Source organism: Palaemon carinicauda, chromosome 35 (assembly GCF_036898095.1).
Source record: "Palaemon carinicauda isolate YSFRI2023 chromosome 35, ASM3689809v2, whole genome shotgun sequence".
Classification (NCBI taxonomy): domain Eukaryota; kingdom Metazoa; phylum Arthropoda; class Malacostraca; order Decapoda; family Palaemonidae; genus Palaemon; species Palaemon carinicauda.
The window spans coordinates 66,287,373-66,313,317 of record NC_090759.1 but is presented as its reverse complement, the minus strand read 5'-3'; the positions used below and the strand labels follow the sequence as shown (position 1 = coordinate 66,313,317).

The 25,945-nt window shown below is 43.1% G+C and overlaps 1 protein-coding gene across 1 annotated transcript; it reads right to left on the bottom strand.

Moving 5' to 3' along the window:
- Nucleotides 1–894: 894 nt before the first annotated feature.
- Nucleotides 895–25,713, bottom strand: Prp5 (pre-mRNA processing factor 5). The gene is made up of 2 exons (XM_068359202.1): nt 25,534–25,713; nt 895–4,600 (listed from the first exon to the last, which is right to left on the bottom strand). The coding sequence occupies exon 2, from the start codon at nt 4,308–4,310 to the stop codon at nt 1,185–1,187; it is 3,126 nt and encodes a 1,041-aa protein (XP_068215303.1). The 5' UTR covers nt 4,311–4,600; nt 25,534–25,713; the 3' UTR covers nt 895–1,184.
- Nucleotides 25,714–25,945: the final 232 nt, after the last annotated feature.

Below are 25,945 nucleotides of genomic sequence, written 5' to 3'. Positions count from 1 at the left end.
CATAAACATACGAATGGAGAGGGAGTATTCACACGAGGACAACTACCCTGCGGCGAAAGCCAGGTCACTGCATGAATGTTTAAATACTGTATATATAAAAACACAATTAAGTAAAAACATAAGAAAAATCAAAGGCCAGTACTGTATAAATGTTTGGAGGAGAGAAACGAACGTCTACTCTAACCAAGCCAAAAGTAAAAAGTGACAAGACAACACAGGTGTGTGAGTGGGGTAGCCGGCTAACCCCTATCCCCCGCAAACTAGCAGTAGGATAGTTACACCTTACTAAAACTTACAAAAAAAGACTTATGCCTAGTCTTCTAGCTTCACTGAAAGTATAATCCCTGTAAATAGCGAAAGGGTTTGTATTTAGTGTCAGAACAATGTGCTCTTCCGGAAATTGGAAGTACATTCTACAACTGACTGGAAGAACTGATCAGAGTACGTTTGCCTTGGTTATGCAACCCATCTGAAATGAGAGACATGAACAAGGGAATCCCTGCGTTAACAGAGCATCCACCTAGTTAGGTGGTAGCTGTGTAGTTGGAGAATGCTATACAGGGCAACTATCTAACCGATGGAGAGCTGTAGATATTCTTAATATTCATTTAGGGGGAGTGGATATCGTCACCTGTAGGGGGATAGCATAGAACTTCAGTAAGGCTCATTAAAATATGTCGGTGGACCTAATCAACAAAACTGGGCAGTTCCCAGCTAAAGAGTGAACATTTGGTTATTTCCTGTTCCAGCACTGTACTCAACCCCTTCACCCATGTCCCTTATAAACAACCTCATATGACTCCTAAAGCATAACATTCGCCATAATTAATTTTAAAATCATAAATTGCAATTTGAAAACTTAAAAATAAGGAAGACAGGAAATTTATAACTGTATTACATTCCATGGAATTTTAATGAATGTCTAATACACAGAGCTACGAAAATATTGCTAACAGTCTTCTCAGATACCTGAGTTTATAATGATTGCAAAGAAAATATTTTCGAAAATACAAAAACCTTTATCAGATTCACATAACATTATGTGAATTCATATATGTATATATATGTATATATATGCTCTTTAATTCTGACTTATTATTACTAAAAAGACCATCAAATAAATTACAGTAGTTACTAGAAAAACCACTTAGAATGAACTTCAGAGAGAAAGTAACACTAGTTAACTATATGACCTTATAACGTCCTTGAGCCTTAATTGGACCAGCACTAGTTCCAAGCTTCACCAGCTCTTCTCTAATCAAACGAATTATTTCAGCTTTAGCTTTGGACACCGCTAATTCCGAAGTAGACTCGATAGCCAAGAAAAGTTTTCGTTCCCCTTCTGGTGGACTTTTTCCTGCAGGACAGAAAGTACCTCGGACTGTTATGCCAGCTTCAGAATACTCTGATATCTGTGCCAATGCCTCTTTGCTGGTCACTCGCCACCTGGCCTGTTGAGGGAAATCATTTATCTCGAGCTCCTCTTCATACTTGTGTTGAGTTTCCTCTGGATTCTCCTCTTCATCCTCATGATCATCTCTGGGCTGGTAGTTCAACTTATTGTTAAGCTTCTGCGCCATTTGCTCTGCCACTGTTTTGGCCGAAATAGTAGGCTGAATAGAAGCATCTCCTTTGAGGATTGATTCTGCTGCTTGTTGAGTTGCACCCTTTGCTTCCTTTCCAATATTGTGCTGGAGATTAATTCTCTGGGCCAATCGACGGGCCAACTCTAGCTTGTCAGATGCAGAACCACTAGTGAGGTTCAATCCTCTAGTGGCATCTTCTTTGGCTGTCGAGACAACAGGAGTGACTTTGATCTCCTTCACAATGCGCTTGGTGTTCAACATACTCTCAATTTGTTGGTCAATATCTTGCTCAATATCTTCATCATCTGAATCCGCCAGGCCAAGAGCAGCTTTTTCAAACTTTTTCTTCTCCGAAGCGAAGTTGGCTTCAGTCTCGTCAAACTTGTAACCTTTACCATGAAAGCCTCCCCCAGTTTTAACCTTTTTGCCTTCACCTTCCATCTTTTGTTTGTAGTCATCATAGAATTTCTGTAAATCTGCTGGTACTGGTGATTCTGATAACTCCATGGCACGGATCACTTCTCCGCTGTACCGAGGCTGGTCAAATGAAACAAAAGTATAAGCCCATCCCTTGTTTCCTGCTCTCCCTGTACGACCACAACGATGCACATAATCCTCATAATGATTAGGGCAATCAAAATTAACCACAAGAATCAGCTGCTTGACATCTAACCCTCTGGCAGCAACAGACGTAGCAACAAGTATAGGAACTCTCCCTGACTTGAAATCAGCAATAGTACTATCCCTATCTATCTGATCAACTCCTCCGTGTAAAACCAACGCTCTGTAAGAATGGCTCAGTAAATCTTTAAAGAGGGTATCTGCACTTTCCTGCTTATCTACAAATATTATGATCTGACCTCTCTCATAAAACTGACCGAGAACTTCAAGCAACTTCAGGAATTTCTGGTCCTCATCAAGAAGAATCACTTCTTGTGTAACGTCTTTACAAACAATAGAACGACCTCCAACCATAATCTCGATGGGCTTTGTAAGGATCTTTTTTGCAAGTGCCTCTACCTGACGTGGAAATGTTGCCGAAAACATGACTGTCTGACGTCCTGGCTGCACATTTTCAATTATCCTCATAACCTGAGGTTCAAATCCCAAGTCAAACATTCGGTCAGCCTCATCCAACACCACATAAGTGACCCTGCGCAAGTTGGTGACTCGCCCATTGTTGGCTGCTAACATATCAATCATCCTTCCTGGAGTACAAACAATAATTTCAGCTCCACGTTTCAGTTCCGCAATCTGTTCTGATATACCAGTCCCACCATACACACAACAGACTCTGGGACTATTTTTGGCAAACTTCTTACATTCCTTGCCAATCTGCATACATAGTTCCCGAGTTGGTGTCATAATAATTGCAATAGGGCCATCAGTATCTTCCAGGGGTGGCTGATCAACAACGTGACGGAACATCGGTAACAAGAAGGCTAGAGTTTTACCAGAGCCTGTTTTGGCAATGCCTATGACATCCCGACCCTTCATGATAGCTGGGATAGCCTGGACTTGAATAGGTGTAGGTTTTTCATATCCATTTTTTTTCAAAATGTCCAAAATTTTTTTACTGACTCCACATTGAGCCCATGTTCTTATTGGTTTTGGACATCCCTGACCCTTTATTTTGATTCCTTCCATTTCTGATCTGTAAATTTCAACTTCCTCCTTGGTCATGTTGGCAATTTCAGGTACTTCTACATAAAAGTCCTTTCTGAAAGGAACATACTGAATAGAGGAATGATCAATTTTCACCAAGTCTTTTCGTCCCTTTGAGTTTATGCTTGCCATGGCATCTTTTAGATCTTCACCCTCTTCCTCTGAAGAATATTCCAAAGCATCCTGGTTCTGTTCCATAAGTTCTCCTTTCTTTTTAGCATCAACTTTTTTGGCCATACCCATAATAATAACAGGTTTCTTTGCAACACCAACTTTATTTTCAACTGTACCGGGGATAGGTTTTGTTGAATGAGATATACTTCCCCTATTGATTTTTCTTACTTCTTCCTGGATACCTGACATAAAAGCATCCAAAGGATCTACTTCATCTTCCTGGTCACCTTTTGCTTCATTATCTTTGCTGTCACCCTCATCCTCTTCCTCATCATCTTCTAAACTCCAAGTTTTCATAGAAACCTTTGGAACATTTGCTCCTAAGGTACCCTTTTCTGCTTCCTTTTTGGCAATTTCAACTTCCTTCTTTTTCTTTTCTGCTCGCCACTTCTCAATACGTTCTCTTCGTTTTTGCATCTCTGCTTCCAAACGTTTTTCTGCTTCTTCCTTGTCTATTTTTGAAGGATCAAAGTCCAAACCAGTTTCTTCATCTTCAGTAGGTTCTGGAGCCGCAGGTTCTATGTGCTGAACAGGGACAGGGACAGCCTTTGCTCTTGCTGGTGACTTTGACTTACTTCTCTTACTCCTCTTGCGATCCCTATCTCTGTCTCGGGATCTGCTTCTGCTTCTCTTTCGGTCCCTATCACGTGACCTGGATCTCCTATCACGATCTCTGTCTCGTGATCTCGATCTGTCCCTAGATCGAGAACGCCTATCACGAGACCTCGACCTCCGCCTATCTCTACTTCGAGATCTGTGGCGATCTCTTGATCTAGATCTGCGAGATCGCCTCTGATCTCTTTCCCTATCCCTTGAACGAGACCTCCTACGATCGGGAGTACGCGAGCGACTGCGAGACCTTTTGCGCCTGCTATCTCGTGACATTTTGGATACAGTTTTTGCTTTTTTTAAATGAATTGTAGTGGCTTTACAAACTCTTAGTTTCTAACTAAGGCAACTGTCTAAAGAATCAGCAAAATTACACTAACAAAAGAAAATGTGAATTAATACAGTAATGTACTACAACTCATAGTATTTTACAAAAGAAACTTGGTAGCATTTACTGATGTGTGAAGAAACCAATAAATGTCTTGACTACAGCGAAGAGGGAGCACTTCATTACAGATTCCATCATTTCGTCAGATGCCATTAATATTTTACTGGTAACAACACAGCTGAAAAAAAAAAAAATTGTAAATTTACATATTTTCAATAGTAACAAATAGGCATGCGACTAACTATGACATACATAAAAGAAATTTATTTATAAATATTAAGAATAAAGAAAAAATTGCCATTCGCTTCTAAACTGTAAGCTCTAAATTTTCCAAACTGAGTAAAAGATATATGGTAGAAAATCTTCTTTTTTTATACAATATACAGTACTTTATTTGCAGAACCTTTGAGTTTTGTGGTAGCTTGATTTGCAAGCCAATAACCCTTAGGCTTGTTTCACTATCGATTACGGGGTACAAAATTCCGCACGAAATCCCATTTACGGTGCTAACTAGACTACAGTATATATTCCTGAAACCTCAACATATTCCCACACCTCAAATAAACAGTTAACACTAGAATAACTGGGATACACTGGGTGATCAGGTCACCGATAAGATAACCTTAATTCACAAAACTTCTTACTTTTCCCTATTTAATTTCTACTAGGTGGTTTTAAGCAAATGTGAATTTCCAAAAACTATACAAAAGCAAATAAAATCACAAATTTTAAAAGTAATTTGTATTTTTCCTAGCTATATATACCTAAGTCTTTTAATAAGGGTAGATTTTGGCTACAGGAGGTTTATAGGTTTAAAGGGCTCTCATGAATGGCAGAGGCTAGGGACAGTGACATTGCCCTATTAAACAGGACAATGCCCTGGAGACTGACCATACATACATATGATTAGCACCCAAACTAGCAACCCGGGATTGCAATGCTCAGTCTGGTAAAAAGGATCCTTGCATCATGTGACCCAGGGTTGAATGACCTACAGCATCAAGGCCCAGGAGTTTTTCATACAAGAACCTATCTCCAGTGAGTACAATGCTCCTGTTAATGACTAATAAAAGTAGTGGGTTTGCCTTAACTGACACACTCCCCCCAAAAAAGGAGAGAGGGGATTCTACAATTTTGCTGTTGAGTAAAATAACTGCCTGTCACTAGTGTCCTCACCTGAATCAGTGTTCGTTCCAACTACATAACATATCACTGGCTGATCCCAAGAGAGGGAAGATGGGGAAAAATAGGAGGCCAATTATTCTCACTCTTAACCCTGGATAGGTACGGTGGGTCGTTTGCGACCCCGAGCGTAAAAAAAAAACAGGTTTTTCTCACGTGACTCACCCCTGTGACTGAATTTGTGGGTGATCGACCTGCAGGAGGTGTCTCCCCTACACGCTCTAGTAGTGTCCAGATGTGCATTGCTGTAGCTGTACTCCTTCCCCGATTTCTGAGACGCGTCGGGGTCGTTCGCGTCCGAGTTTACCCTTCTGAGGTAGTTTGCATAATTATCAAAGTTATTACGTATTATGAAATTGTCGTAGAATGGTGCAACTTGTATAGGTTATCAGTTGTGGAAAGTCTTGGTGGATTGTTTGGCTACCATGTGCATGTTTTTTTTTTTAGTTAAAATGTCGTTCATCACCACGAGGACCATTTTACCGCGAGTGCCCTTTTTTCATTTTTTTTCATTTTTTTGCCAAGTCATTTTTCCGTAAGATATTGCCAAATAGTGTCGTAAAACTTTTGCTTGTTTAGTGTTGGAAAGTGTGTCTAGATGATCTGGCTACCCATGCATGACTTTGTTTTTGTCAGATACGACGTAGTTATTGGTATATTGGGTATTTAACTGCGGTTACCAATTTCTGTTTTTTTTTCAATATTTGTAAAAATACTACGTAGTAAGGAATTGCCGTATATTATTGATTTTTTTTTTCATGTTTATGTGTTAGAAAGTGTGCCTTGATGGTTGGGCTAACACGTGCATGTCTTTTTTTTTATCTGAGATGTCGTATATTAGAATGTCGGGCATTTTACCGCGAGTGTCCCTTTTTAATTTTTTTTAATTTTTTTGCCAAGTCATTTTTCCGTAAGATATTGCGAAATAGTGTCGTAAAACTTTTGCTTTTTTAATGTTGGAAAGTGTGTCTAGATGATCTGGCTACCCATGCGTGATTTTGTTTTTGTCAGATACGACGTAGTTATTGGTATATTGGGTATTTAACTGCGGTTGCCAATTTCTGTTTTTTTTTCAATATTTGTAAAAATTTACTACGTTGTAAGGAATTGCCGTATATTATTGATTTTTTTTTCATGTTTATGTGTTAGAAAGTGTGCCTTGATGGTTGGGCTAACACGTGCATGTCTTTTTTTTTATCTGAGATGCCGTATATTAGAATGATGGGCATTTTTCCGCGAGTGCCCCTTTTTATTTGTTTTGCATTTTTTTGCTTAGTCATGTTACCGTAAGGAATTGGCAAGTAGTGTCGCAAAACTTATATTTTTATAGTGTTGGAAAGTGTTTCTAGATGATCTGGCTACCCATGCCTATTTTTTTTTTAGCCAGATATGGCGTATATATAAGTATGTGTTCGATTTTCCTGTGATTGCCATTTTTTCGTTTTTCCCCATTTCTTTCAAAATTACTACGTACTAAGGAACTATCACAGAGTAATATTTCATTTATATGTTTATTTGTCGGAAAATATGCCTTGATGGTTTGCCTAGCACGTGGCTGAAATTTTTTTTTTCTGAAATGCCGTATATTAGAATGGCCATTTTTCCACGAGTGCCCCTTTTTATTTGTTTTGCATTTTTTTGCTTAGTCATGTTACCGTAAGGAATTGGCAAGTAGTGTCGCAAAACATATTTTTATAGTGTTGGAAAGTGTTTCTAGATGATCTGGCTACCCATGCCTATCTTTTTTTTAGCCAGATATGGCGTATATATATAGGTATGTGTTCGATTTTCCGGTGATTGCCATTTTTTCGTTTTTTCCCAATTCTTTCAAAATTACTACGTACTAAGGAACTATCACAGAGTAATGATTCCACTAGATGTTTATTTGTCGGAAAATTTTGTTTACTTTTTTTTTGATTGAATATCATCAAATTTTTTTAGCTAAAATATTGTTTTACATTTTTTTTTTCGATTTTATTTCCCTTCAAAAAAATTTTTTTGGGTCAGAATTTTAATTTTATAGTCGTAAAATAATCGACAATTATCCAGCAACCCACCATACAATTTTTATGCATATCCAATAATAATTAGATTAGTAAATAACACCTTGAAATTGACATACCCTTCCTACATTTCAAGTGGCAGATTAGGGAGTCTGAGTCAGTGTGGTTGGCGGCCATTTTGTGGACATATCCGAAGCGTAAGCTGCCCTATCTATATATATTCTTGTTCCCTATAGAATTTGTGATATTTTGGTATATTTTTACCTGCATAAATATCATATTATATATTAAATATATGTATTTTTTTACGAAATTTCCAAGTACTCAAAAAATTACCTTTAGATATGGCCCCTGATATAAATGTAATTTACAAAATAATGAAGATTTTTTTACATATTTCTATTTTAGGATAACATATGTTTATTCCCTAAAAAAATTAGCCACTTCCTATTTCATTTGGGTACCCAAAAAAATTCATGAAATTTGGACAATTTTTTTTTGGCCAAAAAAAGTTACCCTTTTTTTCTCATTTCAGATCTTCACCTCCATGGGTCTGACTTCATCCAAAATACATCAAGATGTGTCCTAAACATTCAAGAATCAATTCCTAAAAGGATTTGTGTATATATGTATAAACTTTTTTTTTATGAATTTTTATGTCAGGTCTTTTTTTTTTTCTACTTAATTTTTTAAAATATTTATAATAAATAGTTTTTCTGCAGATGAGTAGTATTTATCTTTACAGTTGTTTTAAGCATTCATTGAAGTTTTTTTTGGCAAAAGAAAAAAGGAGGTTACTGCAAAAACTGATTTTTCAAGAATTTTTTTTGGCGTCGGGGTCGTTCGCGTCCGAGTATACCCTTAAAGGGGTGTCCGAGGACCGTACCTATCCAGGGTTAAACCCTTGAAATTATGATGTAAACGCCATCTTAGACATGATGCTTTGGTGTCCTGGAAGGAGTGAGGTTTGCTAAGCAACTTGCTGGACAACTACCACAGGCCTTTGGAAATTGTATCCAAGGACCCATAGGGTTAATTCCAAAAATTAGTGTGCCGTGGAAGTGGTCTGTCTCTTCTAGATGCCTGCCTTCAACACCTGGGCTACTGAATGGTACTTTCTGAAGCCTAAAGTTGCACCAACCGCTCTGATTTCACGAGCTTTAGGAGGGACTTAGGCCAATGGTTCTTTCCCTTCTTCTCTGTAGGGTCTATTGATGATTTCGCAAAGCCAGAAGGGGATGGTATTCCTGTGTTGACGAAGAGACTCTGTAAGTGTGTCCTACAGTACCTTATCTCAATGCCCTTACATGACACAGAAGCAAGAAGCAAGTGGTCAGGATTATGGATTGTGTCCTTCAGTAATGATATTGAAAAGGATTCAAACCTATTTGAACTAATGTTAGAGGAGGGTCACTGCCTTGTGACCAAAGTCTTTGCAGCTTTCATTGAAGAGACAGCAGGTTGAGAAGACCGTTTAGAATGAGACATTCCAGGGAGGCTAGGTGTCCCAGCAACTTCTGCCACAGCTGTGTTGGCAGATGGGGCTGTTGCAGGAAAGGGAGAGCCACCTCTCAAAAGCGTAACAGTCTGTCCTGAGTTTGGAAGACCTTCCTACAATTGTGTCGATGTCCATACCTAGCTAGATTAGTCTTTGTTTGGGCACTAGAATCAACTTTTCTCAATTCACCACAATCCCCAGATAGTGACAGAACGAAAGAAGCTTGTTTTGGTTGAGAAGATGGTCGTCCTGTTTCACTCCCTCAATTTGGGGAGCTGTTGAGAGACCAAAGCAATGAACTTTGAATTAGTGCACTCTGCTTGCTATGACGAGTAAAAGGTACTTTCTGGAGTAGGCTTGGAATGGGATCTAGAAGTATGCATCATTTAAGACGATCATCATTATGAAGTCTAATGGCCTGATCGCCTGCTAGACTGTGCTTGGAATCTCCCTCTTGAACGAGGCTTGTAGAACAAACTCGTTCAGGGCTGAGAGGTCTAGGATTGGTCTCCAGTCTTCAGATTCCTTCTCTACAAGAAAGAGTTGACTATTAAAAAGTCAACTGAAGAAGCCTGGGGAGCCGTCATCAACCTTTTGAAGGGCAACCTTCTCCAACATGGCCTACATTTCTGCCTGAAGGGCTAAGTCCTTCGCAGATACATGGCAGTAGAATGATGACGTCACTGGTGGTCGAATCAGAGGAGGAGGAGAGTTGATGAACGGGAGATGGTACCCGGACAGAAAAATGTCCACAGTCAACTTTTCCGTCCCATGATACTGCCACTTCATCCATCAGGGATGCAGGCATCCTCCCACAGGTGGCCTCGTAAGAGGACTGCCACCCGTAGCATAATTGCTGACCTTGTTTCTGTCTCTCGCGTCAGTTGTACCCTTGACCTTTCTGCCCTTAAGTTGGAAGGTGCGGGATGAGGGTCCTTCATAGGGGCAGTCTTGTGTGCCTGTCTGAAAAAAAGTGATGATTTTGAGCAGCTACAAGTAGAGGACCGTGGTAGCCGAAAGGACACCACTCCATGCAAAAGCAAGTCCTAACTCACCTTCCTAAATTCATCAGCTAGTGCCTTTACTTCCTCTGCCAGGAACAGAGGACACTTATGTTTACTGACCCATTGCACGTTGCAGGGATTCAAGATCTTTCCCAAGCCAGTCTGTTTGAGAAACCAGGAGGCCACGGCATCATGTCTCTTCAAGATCCAGTTCGCCCACTGGTTGGCGGAGTGATTGGTAAAAAATTTGACTGCTCTGGCTCCTGCCAAGACAACATTCTTATACGCTTTCCGTTTGTCAGGGTCCATTAAGTCCTCATTGTCAGCCAAAAAGCCCACTGTACTGGACCAGTGGTTGATCAATGAAGAGGCCTGAAGGGTGCCCATCGTTGTGCTCTCTAAGTTCATGGCCTCTGTCTCTGCTAGACGGTCCGCTGTCATGCTTGGAGTCACAAAGGAAATTGCGGGGTTGAGAGGTAAAGGTGAGGGAGAAGCCTCCTGAGCAAGGTAACACTTTCTACGAGGAAAGGCTGGAGGAATCAAATTGTAGTATTTACCTGCCCTTAGAGAATCCTAGTAGGTAGTAGGTTTGCCAGGGCACCAGCCACCCGTTGAGATACTACAGCTAGAGAGGTATTGGATCCTTTGACTGGCCAGACAATACTACATTGGCTCCTTCTATCTGGTTATGGCTAATTTTTCCTTTTTTTCCTTTGCCTACACATACACTGAATAGTCTGACATACTCCTTACACATTTTCCTGTCCTCATACACCTGACAACACTGAGATAATAAAACAATTCTTCTTTGCCCAAGGGGTTAACTACTGCGCTGTACAGGGTAGTTGTTCCGTAGCTACTTTCCTCTTGGTAGGGGTGGAAGAGACTCTTTAGCTATGGTAAGCAGCTCCTCTAGGAGGACACTCCAAAATCAAACCAGTTCTCTATTCTTGGGTAGTGCCATAGCCTCTGTACCATGGTCTTCCACTTTCTTGGGGTATTCTCTCGCTTGAGGGTACATTCGGGCACACTATTCTATCTTGTTTCTCTTCCTCTTATTTTTTTTAAGTTTTTATGGTTTATATATAAAATATCTAATTCAATGTTATAACTATTCTTAAAATATTTTATTTTGATAGTTCAATACTTCTCTAGTAGTTTATTTATTTCCTCGTTTTCTTTCCTCACTGGGCTATTTTTCCCTGTTGGAGGCCTTGGGCTTATAGCATCCTGCTTTTCCAACTAGGGTTGTAGCTTAGCTTGTAATAATAATAGACTTGCTCATTGACCCTGTCTAGGGCTTCGAGGGCCAGAATTGACCACAAAAGTTTAAGACTCGGTCAGGTGCCCCAGGGTGCATGGCAGTCTGCCAATGGCTGCTTTCCTTCCCTTAGGAAGAGAGCAAGGGACCTCTCTCAGACCATTCACTCGGCGCATGCAGGTAACACCTGCAAAAATGTGGACTAACTCGATCTCCTTGGTGTCATGGGGCTTAGATATGGAGGGCTGAGGAAGGGCACCATCAGAAGCGAAAGCGTCCACGTCGGAAGCAATGTCTAGCCTTTACGACACCGTACCCGGCCGGTTTAAGGAGTGGTCGAAAGATAAATACATTCCACGCTCCTTTCTCCTTAGAGGGGATTGAGAACAAGACAGGCTGATCACAGTAACCCTTCTAGGATCCTGAGTATTCAAAACCCAGGATACTAAAGAATCCTTTTCTAAAATGGGGGGAGCCTTGCTTTTTGGTACTTTTTGGTATGGACTGAAGATCATTACTCTGTTGAAACTTGCAGAGCTGTTGAGTGAACAAAACAAAGAACTTTGCCTTCGTACGCTCTGATCACTTATGACACATGGCAGTACTTCCTGGCAGCAAGCTAGCTTGGAATCTGGAAATATGCCCCTTCAAGTCGCTCTTCATCATGAAGCCTAATGGCTTGATCACTTGCCTGACTGTGCTTGGAGTCTTCCTCCTGAATGAGGTTTGCAGAACAATAGTTCAGAGTTAAGAGGTCTATGACTGGCCTCCAGATTCCAGACGTCTTCTCAACAATAGCATCGACTTACCGGAGCCTGGGCAACCATCACTTCCCCTGTGTTTAGCAACAATCCTTCTTCTCTGTTCCAAGTATATCCGGGAGTAACTGGGAGATTGCCAAAAAAACCTTAAGCATGCAAGTCTATGAGAGAAGGAGGTTGAGTATAAATACAGTAGGGTTATAGTGGCCTATTGGAAACGTCCTTGACTGGTGATCGCCGGACTGGGGTTCGAGTCCAGCTCAAACTTGTTACTGTAGTTCCTTTATTGTCTGCAATTTTACCATCCTTGTAAGCTAGGGATGGGAGGTTTTGGAGAGCCTATAGGTCTATCTGCTGAGTCATCAGCACCCATTACCAGGCCCTCCCTGGTCCTAGTTTGGGTGGAGAGAGGGGCTTTGGTGCTGAGCATATATGGTATGGTCAGTCTCTAAGGGATAGTCCTGCTTGCTAGGGCAATGTCACTGCCCCTTGCCTCTGCCATTTAGGAGCGGCCTTTAAACCTTTAAATAGGGCGGTTGTGTATAAATATATATGAGAGCACCAGTATGTGACTGCTCTATGATGGCACCCGACCTGGTAAGTCCAAAATTTTAAAAAGGAAGTGTTAGTGGAGGTGCTCCCCTTGGAGAGCACTCTACCAAGTAGGTGAGAGGGTGTACGATCAATCGGGAGTGGCAAAAAATTTTGCGATCAATCGCAAGCTGAGCAGATACAGCTGTGGCTTGCAATAACATAAGTGTAATGGTGCTCTCATAAGAGAACGCTAACACCTAGTAGCATATCTAGTTATCACACTAATGGAAGCGTGAGCTGCTGAGATGGAGCTCCTCTAAGAGCGCATAATCGCTAAATAATCTGCGATCACGAGCTGATATTGTTTTAACAGGTGATTGCGATCAGCTGAGGGGCAAGTCAAGTAGTGTGACATCTCGCTGTCTCTTTCTTTGTCGTCGAGGAAGGATTGGGCATCACTGCCTCTCCCATGGGGAGCAAATCCTATCGATCGATCTTCCAGGACTAATTGTCCAATTGGAGTAAAGGAAGGCCAGTAGCTCTGTTCCTTCTGACAGGCACTGTGAATTAAGTCAGCCGGCTGACTATGTGCTTGAGGATGAGAAAAGTATGAGGATCACGCCAGGCGAACAGGATCTTTTGGTCTCCTTCAGAGGGCGATTCCAATCTTTGGCAATCTCTCCTGTTCCACTTATTATTCATCCCAGTTCCTGGTACTATCAAGATGCCTTTGTGGAAGTTTTATTGTCCTCCTCGGGGTTACAGCAGGTCTGATTCCTTCTCCTGTTTGCATGGGAATATGTAGGAGCCACCAGGGAAGACAAATTCTGTCTTGGATCAATGGAGGAGTTAAGGGAGGTTGTGGAGAAAGAGGGGAGGCCACGAGACTTGCGAACTCTTGTTCTCAAGAAGAGCATAAAGTAATTCTTAATTTCTAGAATTTCTCTAATGATGGAGCTTCAACCCATACAAAAGAGAAAGACAACACCTTTGACAAGTCATCGTAAATCTTCCATGAAGGGTGTTCTGTTCCTCGAATATCTACTTGTGGAACTCAAGGTATGAATAGATGGTCATATAGCAGTTTTCCTGTTCCAAAAGCATCAACTAAAGAGTATATGATGTGAAGTTGTGCTCCAGACCGCTTCTTCATCAGCTCTACTCTGTGAATCTGGGAAAACAGGTCCTTCACAAGAGCCCACTTGATATCGCTCGTTTGCGATAATCGAACATGTGCGTTCAAGCCCACACAGACGTTCCAGAGGTAAGGATATCTCTCCCTTGGAGAGAGTGACCCAACCGTTGTGGGGCAGGATAAAGAAACAAATATGCCTCACGCTACTCTCCCCTTTGAGAAGATCGAGGACGAGAGGAGCTGCTCACAGTACACCTTTTAGAATCAGATCTCCCTGGACGCTTAAGAATCCCTTCTGGTCTGCGAGATCTGTTTTTTGGTCCTGACTGAAGATCCTACTTTCTCTGAGGCTTGAGCCCTCCGAGAAAAGGAGAAAGGGGTTAGCTGAAAACCTCCTACCCCCTGAGGTGTTAGGGATCTCATGATCTGAATGGAATATATTCTATTCCAAAGGAGGGTGAAGGCTTCCTTACCAAGAACTTTTTGATTGCGAATGGAGAGAGGGCATAAGGTCGACAAATTCAATCGGGGACAATTAATAACTGTTGGCAGAAGAACATACTCGGATGATCTTGAATCATGACGGGTTCAAGGACGAAGGTCCCACCTCCATAGTCAGCAAGGTAACTGGACAGCCCTGCAGGTCAATGAATACAGTTGGAAGCGCCCGCTCTAGCTCTCACAGGTGTAAGAATTCCTCTCAAATAAGTTTCCCAACTATACTCCATTCTGGGTGCACACACTGTAGGAGTGCATCTTGGAACCTGTGGGAATCATTTAGGTGATGAGCGTGTTGCTGCATACCTTGGTGATACAAAAAGTCTCTTGCTCACTCAATTTTTTATATTTTTTAACATTTATTGCTGCTTTAATTATATTGAATACTGGTCCATACATTATATTATGGCTATTTATTTCCAGTACGCTTTCCATGTTAGTGGTAGTATTTCATCAACCCCTAAAGCATATTTGTTCCAGCATAAATACAATCCAGCGTCCTTTGCATAGTATAGATTATTAGAGAAGCTGGAGTATACTCAAAATAAAATTTTTATGAGGTGCAAAAAGGTGGCCGGGGAAATACTGCTGTCCGTGAATCATTTCCCTGAAAGGTCTTTGTTGCACGGCAATGTCACCTATAACCTTGGCTGGACATTACAAACTTTGATTAACTGGAGGTCTTATTGTTCGGAAGTCACAGAAAATTACTGCCAGAACTTGTCGGCTATTGGTAGGCCTGGCATTGTCGTCGAAGTGGATGAATCCAAGTTTGGGAGGTCGTAATATAACAAGAGGTAGGCCTTTGTCAGGTATGTGGGTGTTCGGTGACATGGAGCGGGAGAGCAAAAAAAAAGTTTGTGGTCCCTTTGGTGGACCAACCAAGAAATGCCGAGACCCTTGTGCCCTATATGCAACGTTATATCAAGGCGGGGAGCGTAATCCACAGTGATTCATGGAAAGGATACAAAGATCTCGCCACTTCGGGGTATGTGCACCTCACTGTAAATCATTCACAAAATTTTGTGGATCCCAAGACAGGTGCACATACTCAAAACATCAAAAGGCGTTGGCGGGATATCAAGAGTTACATTCTCTGTGGCAGAATGCAATAAGAATATTTCATTCAATATCTATCTCGTTATGTCTTCATCTGCCAGGTAAAAATTATTATAATATGACAAATTCGTAGATAATTTGTATTTTTCCTAACTATACAAACCTTAGCTATTTAATAGGGGTATTACTTTTGGCGTAGCTGAAATGACGAGCCATTAATTTTTAACGAGGGTTTACTACCCACACTGCTAGTAAGCGGGGGAAGGGGAGGGAAACTTGCTACCCCACCCTTCACACACCTGTGCTTGAGCTCACTTTGCTTGGAGGTAGGACTTCAAGGGGGACAGGGCTGGCGGACAAGTTTGGTTGAATAGCTAAAGTTTGTATAGTTAGGAAAAATACAAATTATCTACGAATTTGTCATTTGTTCCGTAACTGGAATACAAACCACGCTACTGTATTTAATAGGGGTAACTCACCCATTAGGAAGGGTGGACGTCCCAGCCAGTCTGGCTTTTGGCTTTGCCTGGGGCTCATTATTTGAGTGTGTAAGCACCCAAGAAATAAGGAGTCCCTGGACCTCGCTAGAACCTTGCTATGCAAGGACTGTGGCCTACGCAAGCTGTGTGTGAAGGTATGAAGAAGTGTGACTCGTCCTAGGAAGTTGTTCTGAAGTTCTTTAGATGGAAACTTGTAGACTAGGACTCTCCCAATACCACCTCGTTAGGGTATGGGGACGTAACAGTATTAATCTTAATGCTAGGAACACAAGGGAGCATGGTTTACCTGCAGTGGTTTGAGGTCAGCTATGCAGAGAACCCAGGATGCTGCTTTCCCCAAGAGAGGGGATGACGAAGAAAAGAATAAGGGCCAGTCAATCCTTTTCATTCATGCAGACTAAAACTGGGTAACAATGTCCTCAACCTTCTGCTACTTGTCCAATATGGAGCTTGAGGTTTTAAACCAGCTGTTGTGCAGCCACCACAGGGCCGATAGCAAACGTATCGAGTCTCCTGTGGGTCACGTCTTACAGGTAGTGGGATATGAATGTTATTTGACGTTTCCACACCCCCGCTTGAAGAACCTGCGTCACTGGAAAATTTCTTTTGAAGGCCAGGGACGTAGCTATGCCCCTGACATCATGTGCTCTAGGGCGACGTGATGGAGGAGGGTCTAGATTCAAGGCCAGGTCAATGACCCTACGAATCCATGCAGAGATGGTGTTCTTGGTGACCCTCCTCTTAGTCCTGCCTGTGCTGACGAATAGAGCTGGCACATGAGGACGGGCTGCAGCTGTTCTTTTGAGGTACAGCCTCAAGCTCCTTACTGGGCATAGTAGGAGATGGTCTGGGTCATCTGTTACAGTACGGAGACTAGAAATCCGGAAGGAGTCAAATCGAGGATCCGCCACTCCAGGATTCTGAGTCTTAGCAATAAACTCAGGGATGAAGCTGAACGTTACCTCCCCCCATCCCCTTGAATGGGCGATGTCATACGAGAGACCATGAAGTTCACTGACTCGCTTGACCGAGGCCAAAGCTAGCAGGAATACTGTCTTCCAGGTTAGGTGGCGATCTGATGCCTGGCGTAATGGTTCATAGGGAGGTTTCTTAAGAGACCTGAGAACTCGAACCACGTTCCATGGGGGAGGTCTCACTTCCGACTGAGGGCAGGTAAGTTCATAACTATGTATGAGTAGGGAAAGTTCTAGCGATGAAGAAATGTCCATTCCTTTCAGTCTGAAGGCTAGACTTAAGGCTGAGCGATAGCCTTTCACTGCCGAGACTGAAAGGCGCATTTCTTCCCGCAAATACACGAGGAACTCCACTATTGTTGGAATAGTGGCATCGAGTGGAGAGATACCCCTTCCACAAAACCAACCACAGACGACTTTCCACTTTGCCTGGGAGACTGCTGCCGAAGACTTTCGCAGGTGTCCAGACATCCTGACAGCAATTTGTTGTGAAAATCCTCTCTCAGAGAGGAGATGCTGGATAGTCTCCAGGTGTGAAGTCATAGTGAACCTACGGCTTTGTGGAAGATGTTGGATGTGGTTGTTTGAGTAGATTGTGTCGTGGAGGGAGTTTTCTTGCTAGCTCCGTTAAGAGTTGCAGCAATTCGGCATGATGCCATAGCGGAGCTATAAGGGTCATTGAAAGATTGACCGATGTTCTGGTTTTGTTGAGTACCCTCCTCATCAGACAGAAGAGGGGAAAGGAGTAAACGTCGATGTTGTCCGACCGCTGTTGGCAAGCATCTTGCCAGAGAACCTTGGGGTCTGGGACTGAGGAACAGTACAGTGGGAGCCTGAAGTTCAGGGCCGTTGCAAAAAGTTACACAGTCGGAGAACCCCAGTAAAGTCAGGACTTTGTTGGCTACTAGATGATCCAAAGACCACTCGGTACTCACTATCTGAGAAGCTCTGCTCAGATTGTCGGCAACATATTCCTTTTGCCCAGAATGAAGCGTGCCGATAGTGGTATCGAGTGGACTTCGGCCCATCTCAGTATCTCTACTGCTAGATGGGATAATTGCTGCGAAAAAGTACCTCCTTGTTTGTTGATGTAGGCCACTACTGTGGTGTTGTCGCTCATCACCACCACAGAGTGACTTGCCAAGTACTGTTGGAACTGTTGAAGGGCCAGAAAGACGGCCTTCATCTCTAGGAGATTTATATGGAGGTACTTTTCTGACTCTGACCAGAGACCTGAGGTCATGTGGTGCAGCATGTGGGGCCACCACCCTGTTTTTGAAGCGTCCGAAAACAGCATCAAATCCGGGGGGAGGACGAGAAGATCCACTCCTTTTCGTAGGTTCTCATCCGCCACCCACCATTGGAGATCCGTCAGTTCCGCAGGTCCCATGGGGATCTGGATGTCCGGGGAATCGTACCCTTGATTCCACCGGGACTTGAGTCGCCACTGGAGGGATCTCATCCTGAGGCAACCATTGGGAACTAGACGGGCCAGCGATGAAAGATGACGAGGAGACGTAACCACAATTGGGCTGGAAGTTCTTCTTGTATGAGAAAAGGTCTTGCGACCTTCCTCAGCCTTGCTATCCTGTCGTCTGAGGGGAAGGCTTTGTGGAGATTGGTGTCCATAATCATGCCTAGGTATACCAGTCTTTGAGTGGGAAGCAGTGAGGACTTCTCGAGATTTACCATACTCCCCAGATCTTGGCAAAGTCTCAGACGTTTGTCTCGGAGTTGAAGAAGGGATGACACCAAGTCTGCTAAGATTAACCAGTCGTCCAGATAACAGAGGAGACAGATGCCAATCCTGTGTGCCCAAGATGATATTAGGGTGAACACTCAGGTGAAAACTTGTGGTGCTGTGGAGAGACCGAAGCACAGCACCTGGAACTGGTACTTTCTGTTGTCTAGGGTGAATCTTAAGTACTGTACTTCCTTGAAGATGGATGGACTGGGATCTGGAAGTATACGTCCTTTAGGTCCAGTGTATACATGAAGTCTTGCGGTCTTACTGCTAGTCTGACCGTGTCTGCCGTCTCCATGCTGAACAAAGTTTGTTTGACAAACTTGTTCAGAGCTGAGAGGTCGATGACTGGTCTCCAGCCTCCAGACGCCTTCTTTACAAGAAAGAGTCGACTGAAGAAGCCTGGAGATTCGTCGAGGACCTCTTGGAGACCGCCCTTCTTAAACAGGGTCTGGACTTCTGCCCGAAGAGCTTGCCCACTTGCCGATCCCATGGCAAGGGAGCTCAATGACACTGGATTTGTCGTTAGGGGAGGTAGAGATGTTATGAACGGGATGCAATATCCTAGACTGATCAGGGAGATTGTCCAGGAATCGGCCCCGAGTTGCTTCCACCTGTTAGAGCAACTTTGTAGGCATCCCCCCACTGGTGGACATGCAGGGGGACTGCCTATCCTAGCGTTTGTGGCCATGGCTGCTCCCTCTAGGATTCTTGCCTCCCCTGGAGCACTTTTTGTCTTTCCTTCCTTTGACAGGAAAGGGATTAGACACTACGGTCTTCGCTGCTGTCGTCGTTTTAGCAGTCTTGATTGGACGGGACTGCTGTGGTGCTGGAGGCTTATAGGGCTTAGGTGTTAAAGCCCTATGAAGGAGGGAGTCTTGATGAGACTTCCTCCACCTCTCAGTGGTATGTTCCACATCCTTAGGCTCAAACAAGATGGATCCCTCTAGAGAAGAATGTCTGAGCCTATTGATCTCGGTGCTAGGGACCTTCTGATGGAATCTCTCAGCTACTGCATCCCGACGTTTCAGAATGGTATTTGCCCACAAGTTCGAGACTTGGTGGGCCAGAAAATCGATCGTGCGAGTACCTGAGAGAAGAAAAGTCTCCATAGTTTTCCTGCTACGTTCTTTGGAGAAATCCTCAGAACGTATCAGGATACCTAAGGTCCCCAACCAGATGTCGAGCCACAAGTGGCTTGCATAGCATACTTCGTAACTTTCTCCTGGTTAAGGATCTCGGTTGCCGAGAATGAGACCTGCCAGTTGGAGAATCTCTCAAGAGGGACTCCCCTGGTAAGCTCTTCCAGCGAGTGGTGAAAAGGAAGAGCTAAACAAGGTTCCTTAAGGATCTCAAAGTACCTCCTCTGCTGTATGTGAGGAAATGGAAGGAGCTTGTTGGTGACACTGGAACGGTTGTAGGAGGACATCTCGGAGAGCTGTAGAGAGATCTTGTCCATCGTACTCTTAACCCCGAGACCAGGGCAGTGCTGCACTGGTCTTGGAGGGTTTCTGAGTACCAAAGACACAGTCCAAGACTGTGTCCTTTCCCTTCAAAGGGGTAGAAGCAGCCAAGGATCTATGCCCCAATTCAGAGAAGACAGGCTTGAACGCCTGCGTTACGGCTCTGATCAGTGCACCGAACCAGGGCTGTTAGCTGACAGAAGGGCTGTCAGACATACCCCTTGAAGGGACAGGAATTGAAGGATCCCTGGGAGGAGTTCTCATCATTGGTGGGTTCGCCTGAAAAGGATTTAGGATCCTGGACCCCTCTAGATGTTTCCCTTCTCGCACAATGCGTGCGGGAGGATATTGACGATCGTGCGAGGGAGAGTAATGGTGCTCGCGTGAGGGAGAATACCAGGAGTCGCGCACAGGAAACTGCTGATGCGCGCGGGCGCGCGGGAGACTGCGGGCGTGCGAGTGGGCGCGCGGAAGACTGTGGGAGCACAGGAGCGCGTGCGGGAGACTGTTGGCGCAAGCGCAGGAGAGTATTCACGCGGACTCGCAGGATCAAGGCGTTGAGTGCACGGGAGAGTTTGCATTTGCCTGTACCAGTCGTAGGCCGCGCGCCCGTGCGCAGGAGAAAGACCCCTAGCGCATGGGCGCGAGCCAGAATGTGGGGGCGAGTGCGGGCGATGGAGAGCACAAACGTGATGGCAAGAGCTGGAACGTGGGAGAAGTCACTCTAGCTGACTTCCCAGTAGCACCCAGATCAGTAGATCATGGGTGCGCAGGAGAAATAACTGCTGGGCGTGAGCGCTGAGGCGCGGGAGAGCGCAAGCGCGCAGGAGATCACTGGCAAGTAGGAAAGCGCTGGCGCGTGGGAGAGCGCTGGAGCGTGGGAGAGCACTGGAGCGTGGGAGAGCGCTGGAGCGTGGGAGAGCGCTGGCACGCGGGAGGTTAATGGCGCGCAGGTGAGGGTTTGCGCGCAGGTGAGGGTTTGCACGCAGCTGGGCATGGGCGTGTATGCTTAGGCTCAGGCAAGGCCTGGCGCGCAGGAGAAAGTGGGCGCATATGTGTATGAGTGTGTGCATGGCGCGTAGAAGAGATGGGCTCCTGTTGGGACGGATGTGCGTGTTGGCGCATACGCCCTTGATGCCCTGTGTTAGGGTTTGTTGACGGGGCCTGACGAGCTACTATAGCGTGTTCGTCAGGTTTCGTTGGCGCATAGCGCGTATCTGGTTGGCGCGCCTTAGCGTGCTCAGATGAAACCTTATTAGGTTTATATAAGAACGGTGACGGCAGGTCGGCAGGTCTGTCGGGTGGAAGGTCGACGTGTCCTTTAAAAGGACAACCTTCCACCGAAGGAGATCGCGAATGATCTGCAGAAAGGTCCAGGACCAATGAAGGAACAGTGATCGGTGATCGATGTTGAGGCTCCTCTGCGGAGGACTGCACCGAAGATGTTGAACCGAAGAGGCGCCTCCTCACCGCAAGTGAAGGAAGGCCTCTCTGGCGAAGAGGAAGGCGAGCCTTCCGACGAATGCGCCCTCTGGGGGCCTTAGTGTCAGCGAGCTGACCTTCTGCAGTCCTCCGAAGAGGAGTCTCTGTAAGTGAACTCCCCCGAGGGGAAGAAACACTAGCAGGAGAGACTGTTGGACTTAGTTTCTCCCTCGTTGGTTGAACAGGAACGGGAGAAACTAAGCCGTCAGCTACCATAGGGTTTGAAGAGGCAGAGGTGATGGGTGATACCGCATTGGATACCTCTGACACCACAATGTCGACAAGAGACAGAGGATCAACCTCTGTCGGTGATGGTGGTTGCTTGACAGCTGCACCCAATCGGATGTAGTCAAGTAAAACCTTCTTGGAGGGCGAACCCTCAATCCCCAAGGAGGACCAAAGTTGAAAAAGGGGGATTAGTGACATATCCTCCCCCGGGGGGAGAGGTGGAGCTGCTTCGCTAGGGGAAGCAACGTCATCTCTCGAGCCCCGTGTTTGGTAAACAGTACATCGGTCTACGCTACCAGTAGAAGGTCTCTCGAAAGAGACCGATCGAGTGGGAGCTTCAGAGGAGGTTTGGGCAACGGAAGAAGAGGCCTTGGGTTTTTCTCCTTTCAAAGAAACCTTCAAAGGAGAAATATCCCGTTTGGACTTCTTCAGTCGTCGCGAAAACCTCTCCCACTGGAAGGTAGACCACTCCCTACTCTCACTACACCTGTTATTGCTATCACACCGTTGGCCCCTACAGGAAGGGCAAAGGGCGTGAGGATCGGTCTCGACCGCCGACATGAATGTTCCACAGGGGCGGTCGGGAAACCCAGGGCAGGTGCGCATATTCGCAGAGGCCAACTTCACACACAAAACTAGAAAAGAAAAAGCAAAAAAGCATTAAATGGCTGCCAAATGACGGCGAGGATGAAAGCGGACACGTCCGACTACCATCCGAGCCAAGAGCAAAGTGAGCTCAAGCACAGGTGTGTGAGAGGGGGGGGGGGAGGGAGTAGCAAGCTACCCTCCCTTACCCCCCTTAACTAGCGGTGTGGGTAGTAAACCCTCATTAAAAATTAATGGCCCGTCATTTTAGCTACGCCGAAAGTAATACCCCTATTAAATAGTGTGGTTTGTATTCCAGTAACGGAAAAAACGTATTTTAATGTTCAGTTTCGTTTCTCAATGATTAGCAAACTAAAGTGTGCTTATTTTTCCAGCACAAGAGGTCCGAGGGCCTACATTTTTTCCTGCTTGAAGCTGCCAAACTGTACCCCCACCCATCTACATATATGTCTATGTCTACAACAGGGTCAGTGACAGTTCTTCCTTTGTCAACGGAAGACTCTCAGCCTTCAACCTCCCAAACTTAAAGGAAGAATTTATGGTAAAGTTTTACTGTATTACAGATTCTCATTTCGAACAGAAAATAAATGTTTTCCTGCAGTAAATGACCTATTTTGACCAAATTTGACCTTCATTTCAAATGCAAACAAACAGAACAACCAATTCGACTAACTTTAATTAGCCGAACTGGTTGCTGTTATTATGGATGAAATGAAGGTGAAAACCAGTTAAATCACGTTATTTTCTAAAGGAAAACATATATTTTCTGTTAAAATTGTTAAATATAATGTTTTTTGTTATATATATTCTGTTAAAATGTTTAAATATAATGACTTGTTCAAATTCCGTGTCACTTCACTCACGTATGTACTGTGAACGCTAGCGTTAGCAAAGTTACCAATGTTATACAGCGTTATCAACGTTACGATGTCATTGCTAACGTTAGCAATGCTACGATAATAGCATGTGTATTTTAAAGCGTTTTTCCATATACCCTTTACAGAATATATAAAAAGGTACAAAACCTAACAAACCCACCTAACCTAACCTAGAAGTTCATAAAATTAGCAACACTTTATATAATGGTTCTTGTCCCACCACTGGCTCGCTTGCGCTCGCAGGAAAATAAAACATCAAGCCCGTACGCACTGGCAAGCGGTAATGTTGAGCTGCGCACGCTAACAAAATACTAAAACTAACATATTTCACGGCTAGAGAAGAAGAAATCCTATTGGTGGAGGAGGAGCCTATGCGCGGGTTTTAGCGCAGAAGGTCGAAACCTGCTGTGTAAAAACAAACGAACGAGAGCGACTACAACTGACAAGTAGAATGACAAAAAAAAAATGAAAAACACTGCTAATGTTAGCATCTTACGCTAACGTTGCCGCAGCTCAATATTACCGTATTTTTTCACGAGACATAGCCTTTGCAACGGCGCCTCCAAAGTTTATCCAATTATACTGTTTTGTCTTGTCCTCCGTTTATTATAAATCCAAGAAGGTAATGTATAGAGAAGAAAAGGCTTGTTTTACCATTATATACCGTTTCCCCAGTATGTTTTCCACACCCAAAACCCTGAGTTCCCACTGGGGGTCCCCATTATCGTAGGATATAGATATATATATATATATATATATATATATATATATATATATATATATATATATATATATATATATATATATATATATATACAGTGAACCCTCGCTACTTCGCGGTTCGACCATCGCGGATTCACCACTTCGCGGATTTTTTCCATAACCCATATATATACAGTAATATATATATATATATATATATATATATATATATATATATATATATATATATATATATATATATATATATATATATATACATATATATATATATATATATACACACACACACACACACATATATATATATATATATATATATATATATATATATATATATATATATATATATATATATATATCTAAAGTAGGAAGATGTGATGTAGTTCTAAGGGAAAAGTATGGGAAATATGTCTGGGTAATAAGCAAAGCTCTACCTCCAGTTTGTTTCTACATTATGATCAGAGATAAATGTAAACAAAACATTGGTTGCCATTTTTTATCGTGCTTTTTAGCATGTTTAGGAAATGCATGATACAAAATCACCTTTAATATTTGTGCCTGTTTTAGTTTAGGGTACTGTAGTACATGCATTAAGTGTTCTGTACATTAAAGGGTAGTTTGTTAACAGTACTACGTACAAGGGAAGGTTTTAAAAGTCTGAATATACATGTTGAATAAATAGGTAAATATGGTGTCACTACTTCGCGGATTTTCACCTATCGCGGCCGCGACTGGAACCTATCTACCGCGATAAACGAGGGTTCACTGTATATATATATATACATATATATATATATATATATATATATATATATATATATATATTTCTGAAACTATTCATTTGCGACGGGAACAAGTGTCATTTTCGAAGAGCGGAATTTTTTCTACAGAAAAAAATAGTTTTTTCCTAGGTTATATTGCCCTTTAGTACAGTACAATAATACCAAATTTATTAGTGAATTTTGATTTTGTTTTGGTTTGTGACCTGGGAAGGGGGTCCGGGGGTTTGCCCCGGCTAGGGGTTGTGACCTGGGAAGGGGGTCTGGGTCTGGGGGCTTGCCCCAGGCTAGGAGTTGTGACCTGGGAACTACTAGGTTAGATTAGTTTGGGTTGTTTGGTTCTGTACCCTTTTACAAATCTCAAGTGTTGAATAATGATGTTTGGCCTATTTTCAGCCACTTACATGATCCATATATTTTCCAAACTGGTTAGCTTGTGCTTATTTTATAATTCTCACCATTAGTATTGCTGTAAATCACTCGTTTATGACATTTCCACACCCAATAAAATCCCGGTTTCCCATTGGGGTCCCCAATAATTGTCTTTATATAAGGGTGTTAAAAAAACTCATGAACCGGTGGTTTGCCCAAATAATCATGGTCATAAACGCATAAAATATAGCGAGTAGGAAAAATATATGGTTCATGTATTTGGCTATAAATTAAAGTATCATATATGTACCTAGGTGATTTATAATAATAATAAAGGTGGTTTTTATTCGGACTTAAGTCTGCTACCAGTAGCCTAGGCATCGGAAGAACCAAACTTATTTAAAAGTAAAAAAGTAACTATGATTACCTCTCAAGTTGATATTTCCTTTTTCAGTGCCACCAGATGTTCGAGAATATTTCAGTTCTTGAAAATTTGGTTTCGTTACCATTATTTTCCCTAGGCACATAAACAGTTTTATCAAAATATCCTGACCTCGCTTGTTTGTTAAGATTGTTTTGATGGCAGAAGTAGAAAACGATGACAAACGGGTGCGGTTATTTCAGAAAAGTAAATAGATGTATATATAATATACAATATTTTCTTGATAATTTGCATTGAAACTCACTATTAAATTAATTTAAGTTTTATTCTTTCTCTATGTGGCCTATAATAATGGAATAGTTTCTAATTTTCAACTACAGTTAACGATACGTATCAATAACACTAAACAAACGTTGCTCAGACTGCTTGCGCGATGTACACGTTTACTTAACTTAGT

What these genes read in the sequence shown, in the direction of transcription:
- Prp5 (XM_068359202.1), bottom strand. Translation starts at nt 4,310, where the DNA reads ATGTCACGAGATAGCAGGCGCAAAAGGTCTCGCAGTCGCTCGCGTACT.